We start from the raw sequence: 26,750 nt of genomic DNA on the forward strand, positions 1-26,750 counted from the left end.
AAGGAATATGGTCATTTGGAAGAAATTAGCACAGTGTTTTATCTGCCTCTGTACTCCTTCTCTGCTTTGGTGAAAGGAGTGGAAAAAGTAGACATTGTAGGTAATGAAATGAAAGTTATCGTGTCCCTTATCTACAAAGGCAGAGAAGAAGTCTAGGGAATCCGTGGTCTATCCCAGAACTAGTTAAAGGAAGAAGTGTGGGGATCATATCAGAATGATTTATTGAAAGAAATTGAGTAAAAATCCCAAAAGCAACCATACAGCTTGTAAGAAGGTTTAAATTGTAACAGATGGTACTGTAACGGTTGGCAGGACACAAAATATAAGAATGTCTAGATTACTTTTGTAAATTGCTGCACCATCCCTGATGAGGATGAAGTCTAGTTTTTAAAATTGTTTTGGGGAAGAAAATAAAATAAAGTTGTTTTGGGTATATAGCAAAGACACACGAAAGCCATGAATATTGTTTGTAAATGCTAACATGATTGACACAGTTTAATGAGTGAGCCTGAGTTAATAAAATCCCCCTTATAATCTGAAAATGTTCAGAGAAATCCACAAGAAACGGTGGGTCTAAATCAATTTCCTCTAACTCATAGTTTTGCATGTACATGAGTAATTGAGTGTTCAATAAATTATATGCCTTTGTGTGTGTTTTGAACAGGGCTTCAAAGAACCCAGGAAATACATTGCTGCACAAGGTAATTTATCTGCTAGTGTAACATTCTTTTTTGAAAATTGTTTCATAGCACCTTGAAGAAGATATTTATCAGTTTGTATTTATTTACCTCCTAGGCCCCAGGGATGAAACTGTTGATGATTTCTGGAGGATGATCTGGGAACAGAAAGCCACAGTCATTGTCATGGTCACTCGATGTGAGGAAGGAAACAGGGTAAGAGTCATAGGGTGAAGATTGGGGTTAGGAAAAGGGGGTTGGATTGCATTTCGAAAAAGCCATATATATGTGCTTAGCGACAAAAACAGACAGTTCTCCATTTTAGTCAGTATAACACTTGATTTAAAACTTTTTATAGGGATCCCTGGGTGGCGCAGCGGTTTGGCGCCTGCCTTTGGCCCAGGGCGCGATCCTGGAGACCCGGGATCGAACCCCACATCGGGCTCCCGGTGCATGGAGCCTGCTTCTCCCTCTGCCTGTGTCTCTGCCTCTCTCTCTCTCTCTGTGACTATCATGAATAAATAAATAAAATCTTAAAAAAATAAAAAAAATAAAATAAAACTTTTTATACCTGTAGAAAAATAAAATATGTAATACCGAAAGAGATGTATACGTGGATACAGTTTAAGTGTTTCTGCTTACTTGCTGGACTTACATTTGACTCCTATTTCTTTGCAGTATTGTTGTAAGAGTGGTGCATCTCAGTGAGGTGATTTCACAAGGACTTGTGAAAACTTAAAACTGTCCTTGGGGATATAGGTGGTAATTTACGTAATAGGACTTTAGGAAGAGTGAAAGCCTCCCCATCTTCCAGCCTGAAATCAACTGCATGCAATCACATCATTTCTACTGACAACCCAGCACATCCCCTTTAAATATGCAGCTAAGCCCGTAAGATCATCCTTTTACTAGGTAGTGTGAAGAAATCTTTCAGGACACATTAATGGGAAATGGAATACCTTTCAAGCATCACAGCTTAAGGTGTACATGTGCTGAAAGGAGAATACACCAATGGTTTGAGAATTTCAGATGGATGACTTTTGTTGTTTTGTTTTTAAAAGAATTCTAACAAGAAAATGTGTTTAAGTGAAAAACCAAAATTTTTAATGTTTTCTAAAATACAGAACAAGTGTGCAGAATACTGGCCATCGATGGAAGAGGGCACACGGGCTTTTGGAGATGTCATTGTAAAGATCACCGAGCACAAAAGATGCCCAGATTATATCATTCAGAAGTTGAACATTACAAATGTGAGTTTATTACATGACACTTATTTTCATATGGGTTGTCTAAAAACAATTATGGAAGTAAGTGTAATATGAGAAATTATAATATATTTAAGAAAAAAATATATTTAACAGCCTACAGGAGGAGGATTTGCATTGGAACAATAACATGGGCCAACGGGGTCAAGTTAAACCTAGTTAAATCTACTGGTATCAAAAGTATTTGTAGAAGCCCCTGAGTGGCTCAGTCAGTTAAGCATCCAACTCTTGATTTTGGCTCAAGTTATAGTCTCAGGGTTGGACCTACTTAAGATTCTCTCTTCCTCTTTTCCCCATCCCACTCTGTTTCTCAAAAAACAAATATATATATATATATAAAATGCTGTGACTCTTGATGTATAAACAGCTCATTAATTATATTGACTAAATGATTGAGTTATTGAATGAATGATACAATGGCCCTTTTCTCATTGGTCTGTTACCATTATGGAAAGAATATTTATACAAATGGCACAGACAGCTCTTTCTACCTATAGGTCCCTTCCTTGTGCTTTAATAAAACCACCTTCTTGCACACACAAAAAAAGCTCAAAACCAAATGGCAAAATTAAAGACTGTAAGAAATACAAAGTTCTAACTATGTAGTAAAGATAAAATGTTTAGTTCAGAAAAGAAAACTGTTAATATGACCTTAGATAATAGTTAAAATAGAGGTCCTCACACGTTATTGGATTTTTAAAATTTAAAAAATTTTTAAATTTATTTTTAAATGTATTTTTTAAGTAGGCTTCACTCCCAGCATGGAGTCCAATGTGGGGTTTGAGTTCACAACCCTGAGATCAAGACTTGAGCTGATATTAAGAGTCAGACACTTGGGGCGCCTGGGTGGCTCAGTGGTTGAGCATCTGCCTTTGGCTCAGGTCGTGCCCCAGGGTCCTGGGATGGAGTCCCATATCACGCTCCCCACAGGGAGCCTGCTTCTCCCTCTGCCTATGTCTCTGCCTCTCTTTCTGTGTCTCTCATGAATAAATGAATAAAATCTTAGGAAAAAAAAAAAGAGTGGGACACTTAACTGACTGAGCCAGCCAGGCATTTCCTAGGATTCCGTGTTTATGAAAAGTTCTATAACAGGCAAATTTATGGAGACAGAACATTGATTACGATTGCTTGGAACTGTTGGAGGTGAAGCAGGAGAAGGGATGACTGCTAATCAGTAAGCTTCTTTTGGGAATAATGAAAATGTCCTGTAGTTCATGGTGAGGATTTTACAACTCTGGGAATATAATAAAAAAATGCTATACTTTAAATGAATACATTTTATGGTATGTGAATATATCTTAAAGTGGTTTAAAGATGCAAAAAATATCCCTACCAATTGTACATTTCTTCCAAGGTTTTCTAAGGCTCCCATGGCATTAGGCCCCCAGAGGGCTGTGAGACAATGAATCTGCCACCAATAGTTCATGGTAAAATACATGGTGGACTTGAGGCACGAGATCCCCAGGCCACATATATGGGTCCTATTGAGAGCTGGCTGCATTGGTTGGTCTCATTATTATTCTTAATTATATTCCTATCAGAAAATTACAACCAACCAAGTTTTGTTGTTTCCTCTGGTATCTAAATGTAGATGGTTCTCCTTCGTACCAGGTCAAAGAATTCATCTTGTAGTGGTTATTTTGACGTTGGAGCAAATATGAGCTGTAGTCTGGGGCTGACCTTCCTCAGGTGTCTCTCCACAGTTTGAGCTGACATTTCTAAATATAGGACGGCCTAAGAAATATAGCATTAACCAAACAATTTATCGGACTTTCTTCACATGAAGAAAATTAGCTGGCCTACCAAGTGGAAGTATTTCAAACAGCTGTGAGAACGGCCTTTACTTTATGTCTTTTTCCACCCACCTACATCTCCATTTTTTGGTGTGTGTGTGTGTATTTGTTTTTGTTGTTTGTTTTCGGTGTGGCGGCATGAAAGTTCCTAGCAGCTTCAGCTAACTTGTCATACCTTACTTACCTTACCAGTAAGTTATTGCTCACTGGTTCGTGCATGCCGACCTTGCATGACATCTCAACTACCAGTTATTAATTGGAAAGGAAAACGCAATCATGGCTGAAAAACTTGCATGAGGAGTTTTGGGCCCTGATGTTCTCTTCTACTTAATTTATGTCAGGTAGTCTGCCCTGAAAAAAAGAAAAAGAAAAAAATCTCACTGAAAATATTATCTCTTGCCTAGAAAAAAGAGAAGGCCACTGGAAGAGAGGTGACTCACATTCAGTTCACCAGCTGGCCAGACCATGGGGTGCCTGAAGATCCTCACCTGCTTCTGAAGCTGCGGAGGAGAGTGAACGCTTTCAGCAACTTCTTCAGTGGCCCCATTGTGGTGCACTGCAGGTAAGGGAACTCCCACAGCAGGCACCAGGGCTATTCCAGTCCTTCCTCTGGGGCTGTTAGGGACATCTTACCCTTTGACAATTGCTCTTTTGGAAAACAGTTTGTGAGGAGAAACTTATATTCTTTCCTCTGCTTCTCCCCTTGTCAGCTTTTCTACTCATTTCCCTACCACGCTCATGCCTTCACTTTGTTTGTTTGTTTTGCCAGTGCTGGTGTGGGACGCACAGGCACCTATATTGGAATTGATGCCATGCTAGAAGGCCTGGAAGCGGAAAACAAAGTAGATGTTTATGGTTATGTTGTCAAGCTAAGGCGACAGAGATGCTTGATGGTCCAAGTGGAGGTATGTGCTAGCCTTCAATTACTATTCTCCCCTTTCATAAAAGGTTGGGTGGGAATGGTGATCTTAAAAGAAATCTAAATTCTTCTCAACTTTAAACAGTGGGTGAAAATGGTTTTATTTTCATTTCCTGAAAACTCAATCAACTGATAGGCACCAATCATAGAAGCATTTTGCATGTGGCTAAATGTGGCCGTAGAAGAAGGATGATTCCAAAATATATAAACAATAAACACATAAGTAAATAATAAAATACCATTTAAGTGTGTCAGAAAGGAAAAATAAATAAATAAAAAACCAAAAACTGATTTGGCAGCAGCTCATTAAATTAAAGCCAAGGGGACAGAATAGTATAGTGATTAAAAGCCTGGATTTTGGAACTCGGCTTACAAAGTTCATATCTCACTTTTTGTTCTTAACACTGTCTATTCTTTCACATGTTTTTAATGTTTCTGTGCCTCAGTTTAGTCATCTATAAGCTGGAAATAATGATCTATTTACCCTGCAAAGTTATGATGAGAAGGAAAGTATGTAGGAAAGTATGTAGGAAAGTATGTAGGCAAGTCCCTGGCACATGTATGTAGTCAGTAATTGTATGTGATGGTTATTATTGAAAATGACTGCATTCAAGACAGCAATTCCACATGTATGTTTATATCCACAAGAAGCACTTGGAAATGTGCACAACTAGAAACATGTGCAAGAATGTTCTTTGAATTCAGCACTGATAGAATAGAGGAGAAGAAGAAGAAGAGGAAGAAAGAAGAAGAAGAAGAAGAAGAAGAAGAAGAAGAAGAAGAAGAAGAAGAAGGGGAGAGGGGAGGGAGGGAGGAAGGAAGGAAGGAAGGAAAGAAGGAAGGAAGGAAGGAGGAAGAAGAAGAAAAAGAAAAAGAAAGGAAGGAAGGATGGAAGGAAGGAGTATCTTTATTCATATCTCAGGGAGAAAAGGCAAAAAAATGTGGACATATGGACTCCATACAGTGTATGCTCTGCTGTAGTTGAAAGGAATAATCTTGGTCTGTATCTATCTATGTGGTTAGATGCTCAGCTGTAAACCATGAGTGAATAAAATAACTGAATAAAACATATCAGATACAATTTATGGAATTTTAAGGAAGCACACAAAAATGTACAGTGTTTAGAGATACATAGATATTAGTGCAGAAGTATAAAAAAATTCAACCAGGAAAAAGAAAAAAAGAAAAATTACTTCCTGTGGAAAAAGTAAATGGGGCAAAAGAATACAAAGTCAGGGAACTAGAGCTAGTGGTTAAAGAGGCTTGAGCTTTATCAGAAATATGTCATTTATTTAAAAATATTGGATTCAAATGTGATAAAAAAAAAAGTTAGGAGCCGTTAAATGTAGATTTGGCATATTGTGGGTTTTTTTGATAAATTCCTCTATTTTAAAAGATTCTAAAAGACTCTTTTTAAAAATGTGTTCTATGGAATATTAACGTGCATTCTTTTCTTCTTAGGTCCAGTGTGAAATTTGTTATAGTTTTAAATGTCAGTGACTTGACTTAGTTGCTCAATAATAGTCACTGAAGGAAGTAAAAGACAATGCTTTCTAATTTTTAGAAATAAAATAAAAGGCATTATATAGTAGATATTTAATCTTTTTAGCAAGCTATTTTTCCTGGAAAAATATCTGATATGGAATTTGCTCACATTCCAGAGAACTGTGAGAGCCAAATTCCATAATATTAGAATGTCACATGTATCAGTTTTCTTTTGCATACATTGTATCAATATGGGCAAAATTATGGAGATGCATAATTTATTTAAATGTGATTTATAGAACTGTAAATTATCAGTTAATTATCCACATTTTTCTTTGAAATTGTAGGCCCAGTATATCTTGATCCATCAAGCCTTGGTGGAATACAACCAATTTGGGGAGACAGAAGTGAGTTTGTCTGAATTACACCCGTATCTATTGAACATGAAGAAAAGAGACCCGCCCAGTGAGCCATCTCCACTAGAGGCCGAATTCCAGGTAATAATAGCAATAGCAATAATGATAGTTATGGGTAGCTTTCACTGACGGCTATTTATTAGCACTGCACTATACGTTTGACATGGTTCTCGAATTTGGGCCTTACCATAACCTACAGAGCACAGATGAGGAAACTAAGACAGAGAGTCTAAGAAAAATACCTGAAGACACACGGCTGTTAAGTAAGAGACTTGTTTAAATCTAGAAGCGTGTCTACAACCCACACTTTTAACCATTTCTCATTAAGCTGGTATAAAATAACGCGTCAAAATAATAGTATATACCCACAAAATTGGTCTGCCAAAGGCAATGTAGCATCTCACCTTTTAAAACGACATCTGGTTTTGGTTTGTAAAGGAAATAATTAGAGGAGTTTATGACTACTTAGGAAGTTTAACTGGCTGAAGCTGGTAGACAGAAACTAAAAGATAAATACATGTATCCTACCCTATTTTTTGGGCCATTACTCTGAAAGCTAGCTTAGGATGTAGTTCGCTCATTCAGAGTTCTTCTAACTATCTCCAAATTAATTGTTCAGTTGTCAAAAATTTTTTTATCATTTTTCTCTTATGATTCCCAGTGTACTGAAACTTTCAGTAAACTACCCAACTGGTCAACTTTGGAGAGTTTATAAAACCAGGAACATGGTTTTAATCAGATGCAGAATTGTTTAACGTTTTAGTTCAAAGAGAGGATGAAGGGGGGTGCTGGTGGAGGTGGAGCATACACTAATCACCACGTAGCACAATCCACCCGAAGACCATGGTATCCTGGAGGAACTAGCAGGCTCCCAGAGTAGTCTTGAGTAGAAGGACGTTTAATTGTTGTTTTCTTGTTCTTTTAGCTGACACGTCAACCACATTTCAGTACGCTCACCCTGCTAAACTGCATATACTTAGATACTGTTTGTAAATACTTGTAACTTGAACATTCATATGTAAAGTCGCTAAAGAAAAGAGTAAATTCTGTGACTGAACAAATATGACTTGGTACTTGCTCTGTGTCAAGTACAGGTCTGGGCACAAGATTCAAAGTGGTTTGCAGGTAGACATGGTGATAGAGTGTAACCCAGGTCACAGGTACTGACTGTAACTGATAGAAACAGTGAAATTATTCATAAAGGAAGACAGAAAATAAGAGGAGAGATGTAGGTTACTTGGTAGATCTGGTGATAGGAAGTTAAGACAGTTCTTGTCAATTGTCTTTCTTTCTAAAGAGAGTATGAAGCAAAATCATCAGTTAAAAGTTCAAGGGGACAGGAGTGAGTATAGGGCAAAGAAGAGCTTATGCTTGAGGAAGGGAAAAGTATATGAAACAGTTATATCAACGTAGGAAAGCAGTCTCCCTAGACAAAGGTAGTGGATTGCTGGAAATTGTTGCTGGGTCATTTGAAATGTATGGTCATGAATTTAAAGAGAGTCCATTGGTTTTATTGTTTTCTACAGAAACATTGAAAATAGGGGCTGTGTATACAGATAGTTGGGTTAAACTCATCTAGAATTTCTTAAAGTGACTGAAAGTTGGAGACAGACAATAGAGGGTGTTAGTGCGTGAATGATATAGTGGTGGATGATACAGAGAAAACTGGCCAGAGAAGGGCATGGGGTCCATAAGGAAAGTAGTAAGGCCAGTATGTGGAAGGTTTTGGTAGAATCCCACACTGAGAGGCTGAAGATACTAGAATAAAGGAGTAGGGAGAAAAGAGGTAATTTTCAATAATGAGATGGTTGAAATTGTAATTTTTAAATGAATGTTTGAAATGATTTTACAAAGCTAGATGGAGAAAGTGAATGGCAGAAGAGTGGAGGGAAAGGTGATGATAAGAGGTAAAGAAGCTAAGAATGGACCAGAATGTTGCATAGATCATCCTTGTCAATGTTGAAGTAACCAATAATGATGACAGACAGATCTGGGGAGACAAATTAGGCAAATCTAAAACTAAGTGGAGTGATCCAGTAATCAGTACCTGAAGCCTCTAAGAAAAGCCAAAGGAAAGTGGCATGATGTTGGGAAAAATCAAAGCAGCTGGGCTTTTTGAAGGAGAAATGAATAGAAACAGTTTACACGTAGAAACAGCACATTAGATGTGATATATATGGGATATAAGTGGGGAATTCAGTGTTTTTTAAAAAGAGCTACTGTTGCATTTTTGGTGGTGTTCCCAAGGGACACTCAGGTTTCACCTGGTGCACAGGCCCCCACTCCCACCCTTCCCTTTCCTCTTCCTCCTCCCCCTGCCCCAAGAAATAACAGGTGAAGGGACCTGTTGGGAGATAAGCATTAAGATGGATAGCAGTTTGCTGCTGACAGACCCTGAGTACCAGAGACTGGTGAGATGTAAGAGACTGAGTTGCATTTGAGGATGACCATCTAGGTAATTATTCAGTAATAGAGCTCTAGCAAATACAGTGCATTGGGGGCTGAGACTTGTTGCAGGGACTGAGGTGTGAAAAACCATTTGTGTCTTAAATGAAGGTAAGCCTTTGGCTTTATCTATAATACTGGGTATTGGTGGGAGGGCAGGGGCCACTGGGTGACCATTTTGACAAGCAAAAAGTGTGATGCCTTCCAAGGCAGTCAGCCTCCACGCAGTTCATTGGGGTGAGTTCAAGTGGCCTGGTATTCCATGATGAGGTCTTCATTCACTCGGTGACACAGCAATGCATGGGGTTTGAAACAGGATGCCATGTTGAGTTTGAAAGAGCGCACCATGTTAAAAGATACATATATAGACCACACATACATCCATATGCACGTATGTTTGTGCGTGTATAAAATCCTACTAAACTATATATGATGCAGTCTTTTGGTTTAGATTATTCATCCACATGACAAATATTTATTTAAGGACCAATGGGAAGAAAGGGCTGTAGGCAGAGAGATCGTCCAGAGGAAATGACATTCACCCTGATAGCTCAAAGGCAAGTAGGTGTTAGCAGAGCGACAATAAGGGAAAAGGGTGAGCACAGGACACACGGAGTGAACGAACAACTCAGCCTCTTCCCAGAGTTGAGGAGGTCATGTGGCTGAGGTGGAAGGGGACCATCAAAGGGTGAGGCTGGCCTGACCATCAAGAATGCACCCTTAAAGGTTTTTTTGTGTAGTTGGACACTTTCTACCGATGAAGGCAGACTGCTGAGGAGCCTCCGTGGGACTCTGGTTTGTTTGTTTTTTTTTTTTTTTAGTTTTTACTTCTTTTTTTATTTTTTATTTTTAGAAATTTATTTTTTATTGGTGTTCAATTTGCCAACATATAGAATAACACCCAGGGCTCATCCCGTCAAGTGCCCACCTCAGTGCCCATCACCCAGTCACCCCCACCCCCCGCCAACCTCCCCTTCCACCACCCCTAGTTTGTTTCCCAGAGTTAGGATTAGAGCAGGTGAGATTGAAGATCAAGAGGCCAGTTAAGAAACTGTTGATGTTGTCAAGTGAGAAATGAACGTGGGACGTACCAAGTCCCACGGGACTTGGTAAAAGCCAGAGGATTTGAGAACCCCACCAGCAGAAATGATAAGTCTTGCTGACTGATTAGCTACTGTAAATGGGAGGGAAAGCAGTAGGGAAGGCATAAACCAATGAAGTATCAATTATTGGAAGTATAAGCCAAGCCTTCTGTATCTGGAGAGTTTATTACTCATCATCTACAATGATGTACCGCTGCAATATGGATAATCATCAACATCTGTACAGTGCTTCAACCTGTACAAGAACAAACCGTACTGTTTTGTTCTCCAGCAGCTCTTAAGTAGGAAACCTATTGTGTTATAAAATTGGATGCATTGAGTCCAAACTTGCCATGTCAAAAATATTAAATGCCTGAAAAAATAAAAGGAAAAATTCAGAGGCAAACTTAAAAATTATGAACTATAAGGAATGCATACAAATTTCACAAACCTTAATGACATACTTTTCTTTAGGGAACATCTTTGGCCACAGTAATAAGCAAAACCACTACTCACATCTTAACAATGGTGTTCCATTCTATTTTCTCACTCTCAGAGACTTCCCTCATATAGGAGCTGGAGGACACAGCATGTTGGAAATCAAGAACAAAATAAAAGCAAAAACAGGAATTCTTACATCATTCCATGTATGTAGAGTATTTTATGTTATTTTTTTTTTTTGGTATCAGATAAAATTAAACTCTTTTTCAGGTTTGTTTAATGTGAGATGTGCACACACAAATGATTTTGAAGCAAGTTTTCAACATTGGGTTGACAGTAAAAAATAACTGTCTATTTTAATTTGATTATAGCAGATACTTTGCACCCCAAATCTTTACAATAGACTTTGGAGGATAAACTGTATCCAGTATTTTCCTTCTACCAGTTATTTTAGAAATGGGCTGTCAGAAAGACATAACCTCTGAAGCTGAGAGGAAAAAGGCCAAGTCCTCTTTACTAGTTCTCTCTCATCTTTAGCTAATTTCAGGTATTTGCTTCAGGGGAATTGCCAATAGCAAACATTACTTCCTTTTTTTCCTTTCTGTTTTCTTTTTATCCCTTCCTCCTATCTGGGAGATTAACCGTAGATAAAAAGTACCCTGTAAACTGTTAATCATCAAGTTTAGTAGATCAACAAAAGTACAATTTCAATACTTGAATTCTGCTACCTAAGAATATTACAGGACTATATCTGGTGCAACTTTAGTTTTATTCATTTGCATAAACTAAAATTAGCATGGAGAAAATATAACCCAAGCTAATCAACTAGACAACCAAATACATCATATTAAAAATTGTTTGACCTAGTTAATTTCTGAAGTCCTTATAAATATGCGTTCAAAATCTGGAATTGATGGTAATGTAGCTAATCAGATCACTTGATCAGGATATTATAGACCAAAGAAATAGAAAAACAGTGAGAAATTATGGACTAAATTATTTTTTTGATCAAATAATAAATCAACTGAGATACCTATTTAACCAAGGTTGTTAATTTGCTGTTAGTAGGATATAATAGAGAAATTAGATTTTTTACCTAAGCTACGTATTTTAAAAATTTTATATATGTTTTTTTAAACATATCTAGCAGAATGATGATATTTCATGGAAAATGAAAGTAGGTGTGTCAAAGATTGAGTGATCATATGGAATATTATGATATCTATTTGTTGTTTAACATGGTGTTTTATCCCATTTTTTTCTAGGAACTTTTTTGAAAGCTTCTTTTTCTTAGATTTCTTTTTTATAATTTGTTAATCAATATGAACTGAATTTTATGTAGGGTCTCATTTCAGTACATCAGTACATTTGCATAATGCAATCTGTCACTTCTTTAATTTCACATGACAATCAAGCAGAGATTTGAATTGTTTTAAAGAAAGACTTACTACTAATTTATCTTACATAGATGACTTTAACAGAGTGCCACTTAAACATGAACTGGAGATGAGCAAAGAGAGTGAGCATGATTCAGATGAATCTTCTGATGATGACAGTGACTCAGAGGAAACAAGTAGATACATCAATGCGTCTTTTGTAATGGTAGGTACTTAAATTTCCAAAGCCCAAGATATAACCCTTTAAAAAAATGTATTTTAAAATACATTGTAAAAAAAATCTAAATTTTAATGGCCATTCATTAAGTGATTTTCTAAAAGAATTATGAGCTTGGCCATAACTATATATTGATTGATACCAAAGTTTCAATTTTATTTTAATTTATTTATTCATGAGAGACACAGAAAGAGAGAGAGGCAGAGACAGAGGAAGAGAGAGAGGCAGGCTCCTCACAGGGAGCCTGATGTGGGACTCAATCCCAGGACCTGGGATCATGACCTGAGCCGAAGGTAGACGCTCAACCGCTGAGCCACTCAGGTGTCCCTCAATTTTTAATACTATATTTTAACTTACTGAAAGACTTAAAGATATTAAAACTTAATGTGTTGATATGAAATAAGACAATGCTTATTAGTTACAATTGATGGACCAATAGGACTCTTCATACGAATTTGAAAAATAATACAATTTGAGAAAATACAAGTATTTGAAAATGTTTATACTTACTCAGATACACAAATTGTAGGCAAGTAAGAATTTGCATATTTGCATAGCTAAAAAATTTCATTCAGATTATCTAAATTATTAGATGAGTCTGTGTCACATAACCTTTTTTCTTTTTTTAGTAAATAGAATTCTAACAAGGAAAAATACTTTTTGCATATATACCAAGTTGGATTTATTTTCCAAATTTTTCTAAAACACACTTATAGAATATTAGTTCATATCTAAGTTATCAATAATAAATAAATAAATAAATAAATAAATAAAAGTTATCATAAGACTGTGTAGACATCAACTAGAGACATGATGAGGATCAAATAATTATGTATATTTTTAAAACCACATTTACTTTTTTTAGTTCTTTTTGGAAAAAAACTTGTTTTGTTAAGATGTTCTAAACTTGACTTCATATTATTAGCTAAGTATTATCATTAATGAAATAAGATATTAATTAAATAAATATAGACATCATACTGTTTCTTGGGCCTAAGGATCTTAGGGTTTTTATGTAACAACATTGGTATCAAATTAAGTGACGATATTTTCAAATGGTTATTTTAAGAATCCATTGCTCTCTCATCAGTGAGCGAGAGTAACAGAATCTTTTTCTCCCTCTCTTTTTAAAGAGTTACTGGAAACCTGAAGTGATGATTGCTGCTCAGGGACCCCTAAAAGAGACCATTGGTGACTTTTGGCAGATGATATTCCAAAGAAAAGTCAAAGTCATTGTTATGCTGACACAGCTGAAGGATGGAGACCAGGTTTGTGTCTTTAAGAATATATTTTTTTTGTCTTTCTGTCATAAAATATCATTCTCCATTCTCGGATTACTTGCGTGATTGCTCTACCCTAGGATTTTTGACCCTTGTGTCACAAAATTGCCTTTGTTCATTCTTCCCATCTTCCATCCAAGTGTTGGCAGTTGGCATCTCATGTCTGGGTTCTCCCGCCCTCCTTTCTCTGGTCCTACACACCGTCTGTGGATCGTCTCGTGCACGGCAAGCCCAGCATCACTGCTTGCTACAAACAAGCAACAGACACATTTTCCTTCTATTTTCTTCAAATGAAAACCAAACTCCTCAGTGTGATATTTAAGATCCTCAATAACCAGACCCTCATATATCATTCCATTTTCTTCATTTTTTTTATGTTTTCCATAATTTCTATTCTGGAGAAGCAGATTTCCTGACTGAATCTTGACACCATTTCATTTTCATCACTGAGACTTAATTTACTGGCATTCCATATGTCTAAATGTGTCCTCTATTCCCATTTTGATCCTTTTCTTCTAGCTAAATAGAACTCCTGAAAAATTTATCTACAAAATGCCTTCTTTATGTTCATATAATATTCATAATTATGAAGTTGGAGGTGAACCTAAGATCTCATTTGATCTGCTTAATGCCTGAGCTGTGTATTTGATCTTTTCCTTAATACCTTGAGTTATCAAAATCTCATTGGTAATAGACGCTCCATAGTTGTGGCACATTATGTGGCATATGTTAAATCCTATTTAATGAATACTGTCATAAACATGCCTTCTCCTTCTTTCTTTTCTTTAATTCCCTACCCCTGAACATAGGACCTGTTTTATTTTAGGTTTTCTTTTTCTTTTCTTTCTTTTTTCTTTTTTAAAAAAGAAATAACATGTTCAGATTTCCGGCATGGAATCCTAGTGATCTTTTCTTTCATCTAAATTGTGAAAGCCAAAAAAAAAAAAATTAAATAAAAAAAATAAAATAAATTGTGAAAGCCAGGTACCAAATGCTGGTTTAGGCAGGAACACTTGTTGCTGTCAGCGGTTGTGAGACTGTAGTTGGTGTAGGACCATTTGCAGAGAGAGAACACATTTTTGAAATCCACTTGCTCTTCAGTCTGACCCTTTACTTAGATACGCAGTCAGCTCATATAAAGCTGCTCAGGGTGATGGTCCTCAAGGTACAGAGACAAACCTCCCAAAGATCCTTTCTCAAGGACCACTGAAGGGGCAGTGACACTTGTGATTGCATTGGTCACGATCAACACCAGCTCAATCTATAAATCTCAAAAAGATGATAATAAGGGTATGGAAGGAAGAATCAAATCTCAAAGACCTACACCAGTGGTGACAGAGCCATCCCTGTGGTGTCCTGGCCAGTTTGCTTATTCCTCAGTTCCCTTGATTTGCACAGGTACTGTGGAGTGGGCGCCCAACATACTTAAGGTAGATTTAGAGTTTTATGGCCAGCTTTCCATTTTAGAAGACAGTTAGTTATTTCCATTTAATAAAATAGAGGGAAAGAGAGAGGGGAGAGAGACAGAGACAGTAAGAGGTGCACTGAATACCTTAAAAAGCAAACAGAACACTTGTGTGGAAGTTGTTGAATCATATTCTTTCTTATCTAGGAAGCCTGTGCTCAGTACTGGGGAGAAGGAAAGCAAACATATGGAGATGTACAAGTTGATATGAAAGAGACCAACAAATCTTCAGCTTATACCCTCCGTGTATTTGAACTGAGACATTCCAAGGTATGTAAATCATTTCAGGAATACCTATTTTTGATCTGGGAATTGATCTTCTAGAGAAACAAATGTAAATTACTCTCTAAAAGCAAAGGAAAATCCACCTGTTTTCAGAATCAGACTTTAAGAGGAGTTAAAAGAAAGTAATTGTGGCCAAAGTGTGACTATCAAATTATTAAACGGACTGAACCTGACTTGAATTCACGTTCCCTTCTTTTCTGGTTTTAGAGGAAAGATTCTCGGACTGTGTACCAGTACCAATATAATAACTGGAATGTGGATGAGCTTCCTGCAGAACCCAAAGAGCTAATCTCTATGATTCAGGCTCTCAAAGAAAAATCTCCCAAGAATTCCACTGAAGGGAATAAGCATCACAAGAATGTGCCTCTCCTCATTCACTGCAGGTGGGTGGGATTTGATAAGATATTCTCTAAAAATCATCACAATGCTTGACTTCATGGTTTACATTTCCTGTTAAATTCTCTTTATCCTGACCTATAAAATGCATGACCACAGTGAAAGCCTCTTGTGGCGTCACTCTCTCTGTTTCACTCCCACAGCTTAACTATATGGAAATATGAGAGCGGTGATTATACTACAGTTTTAGGGTTTATAAGTTTCTTAATGCCAGCGTCACCTCATGTTTGACTCCCAGTGCCCAACATTGAATCTGGAATGTCATGTGTCCTGGGTAAATTAATGAATGAATGGTAGGATGCGTGAACATTTTATTTATGCTTATGTGCATTGATCCACTCTGTTAGGTACTAACAGAATCCAGAGGAATGAATGCTTTCCTTCAGTAAACATTTCTTAAGTTATGTATTCACCCAAAAAGACTTTAATAATATGTATAATTTTTGACCTTATTAGTTTCTGCTCTGTAGGCTCTTAACTTTCATCTGTGAGAGATGCCTACGTATCTACCTTAAATAAGAGATATTGAAAGAAGGATGCATAATATAAAATGTTTACATAAAACATATTAAAGTAAGTGCAAAATGAAAAATATAAAGTAAAATGAGAAATGTAAATTTAGCAAGATGCTTTTAGAATTTTTGAGAAAGCTTTATTATTATTACTATTATTAGAATTGCATACACTATTATCAAGTCCTTAGAAATACACTATTTTTCAGCCTTTATCAGCATTTTCAAAGGTGAAAATTTATGCAGAAAGAAAGCTAAAGAAGGCAAGGTTAAGCTTTAAAACTATATGTGTTTCCTAGGATATGGCTGAAAGCCTATTTTATGTCCTTTAACTAAATTTACGTGCCATAAATAAAATCCTGCTAATAACATATTCTCTACATTGAATCTTTATTATAATGTACTTACTTACAGTTAAGTAAATCATTGAGTTGTCCTCTTTTTAATGAATAATTCTACTACGTATCATTTTTCTATTGACGCAGAAATCTGGACATTTGTGAAAACGCATGAGAGAGGCAGAAGAAAGGAGAAAAAGCAGGCGGTCTAGCAATATACAAAATATTGGGTCCAGTATTTCTGGTTTTATTGATTTCTAGGCATGTCTTTATCTTCCCTAAATCTTGACATCGTCATCTGTCAAATTGGCATTCTGGCACCTGTCCTAGCAACTTCCTTACAACTCCAGATGTAAATTAAAATGCATTATAACCCATAAGGTACTAAACAGAAGAAAACAAAATATTTTTAAAGCCTGAGACAAGTATTTTTTTTTTTACTATAAGATTATTATAGTCTCAAACTGAAAAAGTTTGTCCAAATAATGCTTTTAGCAGAAATGTGTTGCTCTTAAGAGATTGGAATAATAGAACTACAATAAACACGAAGTGAAGAATGCATTCTAACTCTTTCAGTTTTTATTCTCATAGGACTTTCTCCATAAAATGTAGGATTGTTTTCCTTTTAAAACTTTTCTTCCTTTTATAGAGATGGATCTCAGCAAACAGGACTATTTTGTGCTTTGTTAAATCTCTTGGAAAGCGCAGAAACAGAAGAAGTAATAGATGTTTTTCAAGTAGTAAAATCTCTCCGCAGAGCTAGACCAGGAATGGTTCCCACGTTTGTAAGTAGACCTCACAGTTGCTTTTGAAGTGTTTTGCATTATTTTGATGGCTTCTTCTCTCTTTCTTTCCTCTCCCTCTTCGCCAATCCTCTACTTCCTTTTCTTCCCTTCCATCCACCTTTCTAGTCTTCTTTTCTATCTTCCTTTTCTACATAAGTCACATGAAGTCATTATTAATATAAATAAAAGAACTAATTAGAGCCTGCCAGCAACTTGTTGTGGCAATCCACGGAGAACGTTTCTTCAAATGTCCATGAATTCCCTAATTTCCTCCATCTTCACTCCTGTATTAATGTGTATTGCTATGTAACAAACCACTCCAGAATTAGGGACAGAAAATAAATTATTATAGTTCAATAGTCTATTGGAGCAACTGAATAATTCTGCCAATATCAACTTCAGCCAATTTGGACCAGGCTTGCTCATAGTTTTGCGGCGGCTGATGTGTCTGCTAGGGTTTGGCTTGTCCAAGATGATCCCTACTACCAACAGATGGTGGCTGCTAGCTTTTAGCTCCGGCAACGGAGGTGGGTAGACAGCAGGTCTTTCCTTCTCCAGAAGACTGGCCTAGGTATATTCATATAAAGGCAACCGGGTTCCAAGAAGTAGGCAGTGCTGTGTGAGAACTCTTGAGGTTCAGGCTTGGAACTGGCCCAACCTGCCTTCCTCTGCATTTTCCTTATCTAAACAAGTCACAAGGCCAGCTCAGATTCAAGTAATGGGAAAGTTGGCTCCACCTCTCCTTGAAAGGGCCTGCAAAGCCACACTGCAAACAGGTGTGGACACAGAGGATAATGAGCGTGGCATTTTTGTAGTCAAGCTAACACGGATCGTCTGTAGAGGGTAGTCTGGAAAGGCATAACTAGTCACCATATCAACCTAACCAGTCACTCAGATCTCTGCAGCATGTAATCGGGCAGGACCTTGAGCTGGCATATAACTGATTTTAAAAGTGCACTGAGTGCCTGGTATGTGCATATGCCATTAAGAGACTCACTGTTTAGTGTGAGGAAAAGGCAAAGATTTACTAAACAATGTAGTAATTGAAATGACAGAGAGATTATGCGAGGAGCCTGGATGACAGCACCGAATTTAATCTGTGGCTACCCGGATTGGCTTCCGGAAGCAAGTGACTTCTGCTACGATACTTAGATGAAGGATGCATAGGCCTTAACCAAGAAGATAAGCACAAAAAGTGGCCTCGTGGGCCATGGAAAGGAGACACCACGTGGTGGTGTGTGAGGGGTATGAACATGCTTGATGTTGCCCCACGGCAAACTTTGAGGACTACCCCGCAGTCGGGCCTTTAGAACTGTAAGGGACTAAGCCATTTAAAATGCTCTTTTGATAACAACATAGAGTAGTTCCTGTTATCCAAGACTTTCAAGTCAACGACTAGTTCTTGCTGCTTTTCACTTGACATAAAAAATCATCACATACACTTTCTTTGTCATAATTACATATGCTTTCTTGCTTCTTTCTTTTTACCAGGAGCAATACCAATTCCTCTATGATGTCATTGCTAGCACCTATCCTGCCCAGAATGGACAAATAAAGAAAAGCAACAATCAAGATGATAAAGTTGAATTTGCTAACGAATTGGTGGACAAAGCAAAGCAGGATGCTAATTGTGTTAGTTCTCCTGGTGCTCCTGATAAGACTAATGAAGGAAACAAAGAAGATGAAGGTACTAAAGTCACAAGTAGCCCTGAGGAGCCAGAACATTCTGCCAATGGTCCTGCGAGTCCAGGTTTAACTCAAAATGCATAGGAAAAGACATATACAGGACTCAAGCATTGTATTAGGTGTTATTTCTGTTTTTTTAGGAGTAGGAGGACAAAATAGATATACAGTGGATTAATGCAGTACATTGGACCAATATTTGAGAAGCTTCTATTTTACTACTGTAGAAACATATTTAAGACAATTTTGCTAAAAACTTTGTACAGTTTTATGCATATTTTAAAATTTTACCTATCACTTAGCAAAAAATAACTTCTTTGTAGTCTTTGGGTGTGTGTGTCTGTGTGTGTGTGAGGGACAGAGACAGCAACAGAAAGAGAGAGAGGGGTTGCTTTTAAGTGAATTTAAATGCTTTTGAGAAACCTTGCCCTTTTTTTTGAAGAAAAAATACATTTTATACAGAACATATTAAGTTAGTTTACAGGACCTACTTTTTAAATCATAAATTGTGTGTGGCCTCTAAGGATAAAATGTACATTTCTAGAATGACCTCAAGATGTCCTCCTTGTTCTACTCATATATATCTTATAGTTTACTAGTTTACTTCTAGAAATAGACATAAAAGTAGTATGTGTGTGTGTGGTTACTACAAGAAAGTTAACTAAATTAACATTTGGAAATCTTATATTCCATATGTTAGCGTTTAGTCCATATCTTTCAAGCTCATTTAATCTAATTTAAAATTTTCAAGCAAGCTTATCTTGTTAGATTCACACGGTGTTTATAATTTTGCAGCCTGGGTTATCCTCTGTATAATATGTGAAATTCATTGCTTGATACTTTTGACCAAGAATTATGTTTGTTGCAGCTGAATTTAAATAAACATCTTTAAACAAATACCATATATATTAATATTCATAGGCGAAAATAGAATTATGTCAACATATTTGTGTGAAATATTTACATTTGAAACACGATCTAGCTATTTTTATGGAATACAACACTGATATGAGAAATGCAATATTGCACATGCATACTTTTCACGTTAAAGTCCATCCTTGACTTTCACTCAAGTGCCTTTACTTTGTTTTTTATCCATTTGATTTTAATTCCAGGATAGTTGATATACAGTGTTATATCAGTTTCAGGTGTACAATGTAGTGATTCAACAATTCCATACATCATCCAGTGCTCATCACAACAGAAATGCATTGGCGTTGAATTTCTCAAATGTTTAAACTGCAATAGCTGAATTCTGGAAAAAGCCCAAGGGCCATAGCTTGGTGAACGGATAAGGAAGATGTGGTATATATACACAATGGAATACTACTCAGCCAAAAAAAAAAAAAAAAAGAATGAAATCTTGCTATTTGCAACAACATGCATAGAGCTAGAGAGTATTATGCTAAGGGAAATCAGTCAGAGAAAGACAGATACCACATGTGGAATTTTAGAAATAAAACAAACAAGCAAAGGGAAAAAAAAAAGAGAGTGAAAGGCAGGCCAACCAAGAAACAGACTCAACTATAGAGAACACACTGCTGGTACCAGAAGGGAGGTGGGTGGGGGATGGGTGAAATAAGGGATGGGGGCTAAGGAGGGCACTTGTTGCAATGAGCACTAGGTGACGTATGGAAGTGAATCGCTGTATTGTACACCTGAAATGAATAAATACTGTATGTTAATTAACTGGAATTTAAATTAAATCTTAAAAAATATTCTTAGACTGCTTTTACCAGAAATTGACACCAATAATCATAATGAAATTGAATCATTATCTTTTCTTATACATCATGTATTGTGTTATATGTTCTTATATGAATTATATAAGTGCATATTAAGTTGTAGGCATAATGCAATGAACATTTGTGGGACATTTCACAGATCTCCATTTAAAAAAAAATTTTTTGAGAGAGAGTGCATGGGGGATGGGTGGGGCAGAGGCAGGGAGAGAGAGAATCTCAAGCAGACTCCCCACTGAGTGCCAAGGCTGACAGGCGGCTCCATCCCCACGATCAGGATCATGACCTGAGCCGAAATCAAGAGGACCGAGCCACCCAGGTGCCCCTGTCACAAGTCTCAATTTTCATTTTAAAAGATCCATAATCTAATAATTGTTTAGGATCATACAACATTTAAGAAAAATGTCTTTTTTTTTTTTTTCAAAAAAGTAATGAACAATGCTGTTTCTGGTGAATTCTGCATCAGCTTATTACATTAGTCACACGCCAATTTTAGGTTAGCTTGGTTTTCTGTATCTTCACACTCCTGAGTGATTTTAAATGTCTTAACTATATATCATCAATTCCTTTCCATTCAACTCAATTTATCTTATTCATCTTTCTAATTCTTTTATTAGACATGGGAAGTTAGCAATTAATTCTTACATTGTTGGACAGTACCCTGTTCACATAGGAAAAGAAGTGAATTTTAGAACGAAAGGGTAATTTTTAATTCATATTGAGTTGACTTCCTATCGCCTTACTTATTAATGTGAAAGGGGAGCCTAGAGTCACCCATTAAGGGGACCACGAAGAAATAAAGCTTGCTTTCACTTCTCTCGTTAGTCACTCAAACTTTTATGCCTTGGTTTCTCCAACTGAAACAGGATCAGTTGCCATTTACTAGATAATGTTAAAAAATACAGTTTCATATGTGGCAGACTAGTGTCTATTTTATCTGCGAGCTGCTTCAAAATACAACCAGCAAAAGTTCTGAATTTTAAATAGTGTACAAGTAAAGTTTTCCTCTGAGATCCCAGCTGCAAGTGGCATCTTCCAAATGTGGATGTTGTGTGTTTTCCATGTGTATTTTTTACTTGAGTCTATCCCTTTGAGATACAGAGTAAATACTTAGAAAAATAGAGCCCTGGTAGTTTCTGTTAGTTTAAGAAGCAAGTTGGAAACTTCATTTTTTTTTTCTTTTTTAAATGAGAAGTTGTGGTAAAGGAAGAGCTAGAGGAAGGCGTCAGAAGACCTATTACTCTGTGAGACTATCAGAAGGCGGGGCCCTTTGTGTTAGAACATGGAATTATATGTCTATGATTTTTATTTTTAAAAAGAAAATAACACCTGAGTTATAGACTTATGTCTATGAGTTGCATTCCTAGAGAACCTATCATGAGATGTAGAAGATTCTTTTTCTGAAGTTTGGCACTGCCATTAGGAATTCCAAGACCTCGTTAGAAAAATTAAGCAAAATTCTCCAGTTTAATAAAGCTTGGTGCATTTTAGGGTTAAAGCTGCGGGTCCCCTCGTGTATTTATTGGGCAAAAAGGGACTATGCTATGTTTCTTTCGAAGTTTACTTTATTTCTGGTACCAAGATTAATTGGAGATACATTTACTATTCTTCAAATTCAGTTCCCAAGCCATTAATTTTTTACACTTACAAGTAAATATTTGCAGAAAAGATTTATACATTTTAATAGTGCCTTGCAATTATAAAACTTTGTGTAGCGATTACCTGAATGTCTTTGCAATGATTTAGAAGTATAAGCTTCTAGTCAAAACTCTAATACATGTACAGTGAAATTTTCACATCTATTTTTTTCTCTTTTTCCCCTAAAAACACTGGATACAAAGTTTATTATTTCTTTTAACTAACTAGGACTGATCTTAATTTTTAATTGACACCAGAGTTTTGTTATAAAATGTTCTCATTGCACTATAATAGGTCAAATTAAATAGGTGGTAATTGCTCCTGCTTAATCATAACATGTTTCTTGGTATGAAGACTTTCAAATGTACAACTTCAAAGGAAAAGAGCATTTATTAAAATGAGTAGAATAGGCTATGCTTTCATTCTCTTATACAAATTTTACAACTGGAACTATCTGAAGGGCCTTCAAAGAGACACATTTCAGAATCGAGCTTTTTCATTTCCTATTTCAGGTGAAAAGATTTACATTTTGCTAAAGGGTCTATTTTCAGTAACCATTCCTTTGTGAACTGCTTTACATTTCTCTTTACATTTTCTCAGCAAACACTTCTTTTTGTTGTTCACTACTAACCCAAATGAAAGGGTGTGCATGCTGAGTCATTATTTTTAAATAAAAAAGTAATAATCATCATAATAACTAATGTTTATCCAGGCATTATGCATGCCTGGTATTTTGTTAATTGTTTTGCCTGCATTTGTTTATCAGGACAAATTCTGTGCAGCACCGACTCTTAGTATCTCCATTTTAAAGACAAGGAACTGAGGCTTAGAAGAGCTTGGTAGCCAGCGTGTGTTGACACATGTAGCAGGTGACAGAGCCAAGATGTGAACCAGCTCTTACTGGCACCACAGGCTGTGTTCATAACCTTTGGCTCTTCTGGCTCTGAGTATCAACTATGTTCATGTGTTTTTGAAAAATTAGTAGAGAAAATAATCTGAATTTATTTTACATCTTTTCTTTATTCGTGATTAAAACAAAAACAAAACAAATCCACGTGTAACATGCGCTCTCAACAGCACTGCACAACGTAGTCCGCTTGGTTGAACTCACAGCACTGAAGTTATTACACAAAATAAACACACTCTTAAACATCCATGGGAAAGGATTGTTCTCATAATGCATATAAACAAAGATCACCTCATCGCTAAAGTGAGTGCCAGGAAATAAAATGCAACAATAAATCACAAATGTCACTGTTCCATTGTCTCTCCATTTGGTAATCAGAACAAGTTCTTACTGTTTGGATCACATTTCAGTGTGTTTGTCAGAGAACCCATCAATCAGTGCTTGAAACAAGTTAACAGGGCACCATAAAATGCAAACCACATTTATGGAGAGAATGACTCATCCAGTCTCTCTGGTAAGCGAGTCCAAGGGAGCTTGGTTCTTTTGACCTATAGCTGTCCCCAAACTTAGGACGCCAGGTAACTGGCAATGGACTTTCTATGTAAAATCACACATGCATTGCCCTCTAGAAAAACCAGGACCTCCTTGATTCATAGGCACCTTTGTATCACAGTTAACGTGGGACCTCTGTCCACATATTTAATTTTCCTGGAAAGAAGAACTTCCTGGGTTCATTACTATCTCTCCTACATAGTAGGCAAACCAGATCTGCAGAGGCTGACGAACTGTCAAAGAATAAAAGTATTGTCTTGAATTTTCATGCAGTTGTGCAATCTTTTTTCAGGCACACTCGGAGAAGTGGGGGCAAGATGTGGCACTAGGGAAGGGAAGTAATCTGCCCATTATAATTACGTGGGATGGAGGGTGGGATAGTATCAGGACACCCACAGAACCTGTCCCCCCCAACCCCACTGGTTGGCACAGACTCAAAACAGAGGGTTCCTGGCAGTATACTTAGGTAACTGTGTACTGAGAATTTTTACTGGTAATCAATAATTCAGATTTTTCATTAATTCAGACTATATTATCCTTCATGAATTATACTTCATGGCTTTTGTTATGTGTTGTAAGTCATAAAACAGAAAGGGGAGAAAGGAATTATTATATTTGTAAGAAATTCGCATGTAGCAAATCCCATTTATATTTAATTTAATTACTGATTTTCATTGCATTGACAACCTAAAGACCGGAATGGTAAACAAAGGATATGCAGAAAATCTAATACCATAAATTAGGATAGGTTTTTTTTTCATAACTGAAATAAATAAAAAAGTAAACTTAATGGTCACTTATTAACTGTTTTAAGTTACTTTAAATTGCCTTGCCAAGGGGCACTTGGGTGGCTCAGTCAGATGGGCATCTGACTCTCGATTTCGGCTCAGGTCATAATCTCAGCATTGTGGGATTGAGCTCCCTGGTAGGCTCTGTGTTCAGTGGGGATCCTACTTGGGATTCTCTCCCTCCTCCTCTGCCCCCCCCCCCAAATAAATAAAGTAAATCTTTAAAAACTAAAAAAAATAAATAAATAAATCGCTTTGGCCGATACATTTTCCATCATTTGTCCCATCTTGAGATGGATCTTCATAAAGAATAGCAAAGAGCAGTTGGCTATCTAAAGTTGAACACGCTGTAGAACATCTTAGCAATTACTATTTTGACATCATCTTTTAAAAACATGCTTTCCTTCCTCTACACACTATTCTTTTCCCACAGGGATGCATACTGATCTGGTGACAAGTCTTTAATAATCCATGAGATCTTTGTCCTTGAAGCTGCACCTTGACTTTGTTCCCCATAATATCTTTGAATATCTGGTAATTCTAAATAATTCTCCATCCTTATTGAAGGACACAAGGACACCATAAAGAATTACACTTGGTTACATACAAGAAGCATTTTTTTAAGAACCCGAGTCATGTTAATTATGTGAGCATATATGTATCAGTGACATAAATCCAGTACATTTGGTCTGGATTTTTCAGTGTGTGTGTGCAAGCGTGTGGGTTTTCCTTAAGATGGTCTAATGGTTCTCATCTGGAATCACAGTCCGTTTTAGTTTTATAAAATGACTTCTTAAAGGAAACAAGTTATTTTTGTAAATAAAACATGATTTGGCAGTTTTCTCTTTGTTTAAAGTAGCGTTAAATCATGGAAGTCAAATTTCTTTTTGATGAGAATCAGTAGGAAATAAACTCTATTTGTTCTTTCAAGAGGTAGCAAAATATTTGTTCACAATTTAAATGCAGGAAGTTAGAAAGGTCAAGATCAGTCAAATCCATGACAAGTTTAGCCAAATTACTAAAACCCACTGAGTTTCTACAGATTTTATTATTATTTCTTTTAGTGCATTTCAACTGAATGCCCTATAGTTATTTGGAGAATATATGAATTTCAGAACTAATACCAACTCTACATGTATACAGTGTTGAAGGGAGAGATTAATTTTTTAACAATATTTGGGTTTTTTAAAGATTTTATTTATTTATTCATGAGAGACCAGAGAGGGGGGTGGGGGACAGAGAGAGGCAGAGACACAGGCAGAGGGAGAAGCAGGCTCCATGCAGGGAGCCCGATGTGGGATTCGATCCCGGGGTCTCCAGGACCACACCTTGAGCCGAAGAAGATTCTCAATTACTGAGCCACCCAGGCATCCCTGGAGAGATTAATTTTATGCAGCATTGCAAGATGATACACTTCGTAGGCTATTCATTATCTGACATAATCCTATGGGGATTTATGTATAAGATATCTCTGTGGGAATATCGCCTGGGATTTATGTTTGGTAATTTTATGTAGCTGCTGAAATTATGTCAAGTGCAAGACGTGTTTTGGTAATTCATTTTCACAAGAGAAAACAAAAAAAACAAGAGAAAAAAACAAAAAAACAAAAGAAGAAGTCTGGGATTTCTAGTTCCTCCATGGAGAACTCTAAACCTTCTTTCCACCCTGGTTCTTCTTTTCTCTCTGTACCCTGACTTCAAATACTTATGCACCAGCATTATCAGGTCCTTGTACCACCTTGGGCCACGAGCACTCCTGTCCAGCTGACAAGTAAGTGTGTATTAGTCCGATTTCTCAGATCTCTGTCTCCACTTCCAGCCCTGCAGCTTCTCTGCTTGAAACTACTATTATTTAAAACAACAACAACAACAGAAACTTAAATTACCTACTGGTATCATTAAATATGCATGACTCCAAATTTGATTCAGGACCACACTGGATTATTTTCTGTTCTAAATTGATCTCTTTTACTGTCTTCCTTGGTGTTCTTCCAAACTCGAACCAACCCCAAGGTTACTACTTTCATCAAATGCCATTGATTTTTTTTTCCTGGAAAAAAAAAGAGAGAGAAAATCCACTCACTTGAATTTCTTCTTATTCACTTAAAAAAAAAAAAAAAAAGATAAGCCACTCACCTGAATTTCTTCTTATTCACTTCTTATTATATATATATATATATATATATTCCTATCCTTACTATACTCACTTTTTCCTTTCTCAGAGAAGGCTTCCTTACACTTT

The 26,750-nt window shown here is 36.6% G+C and overlaps 1 protein-coding gene across 8 annotated transcripts in view; it reads left to right on the top strand.

The window, feature by feature from the left end:
* The window catches only part of PTPRC (protein tyrosine phosphatase receptor type C), a 125,778-nt gene extending 106,000 nt beyond the window's left edge, over nt 1-19,778 (top strand). For all 8 annotated transcript variants that reach the window (XM_072733438.1, XM_026017983.2, XM_072733435.1 and 5 more), the window contains 13 exons: nt 665-701; nt 796-893; nt 1,802-1,927; nt 4,140-4,297; nt 4,505-4,640; nt 6,487-6,636; nt 10,639-10,729; nt 11,992-12,125; nt 13,271-13,405; nt 15,030-15,152; nt 15,375-15,550; nt 17,063-17,198; nt 18,690-19,778. In XM_072733438.1, the coding sequence (XP_072589539.1) occupies nt 665-701; nt 796-893; nt 1,802-1,927; nt 4,140-4,297; nt 4,505-4,640; nt 6,487-6,636; nt 10,639-10,729; nt 11,992-12,125; nt 13,271-13,405; nt 15,030-15,152; nt 15,375-15,550; nt 17,063-17,198; nt 18,690-18,968 (1,779 nt within the window). In that variant the 3' untranslated portion in view covers nt 18,969-19,778. The remainder of the gene's footprint in view (nt 1-664; nt 702-795; nt 894-1,801; nt 1,928-4,139; nt 4,298-4,504; nt 4,641-6,486; nt 6,637-10,638; nt 10,730-11,991; nt 12,126-13,270; nt 13,406-15,029; nt 15,153-15,374; nt 15,551-17,062; nt 17,199-18,689) is intronic.
* Nucleotides 19,779-26,750: the final 6,972 nt, after the last annotated feature.

Source organism: Vulpes vulpes, chromosome 13 (genome assembly GCF_048418805.1).
Source record: "Vulpes vulpes isolate BD-2025 chromosome 13, VulVul3, whole genome shotgun sequence".
Lineage (NCBI taxonomy): Eukaryota > Metazoa > Chordata > Mammalia > Carnivora > Canidae > Vulpes > Vulpes vulpes.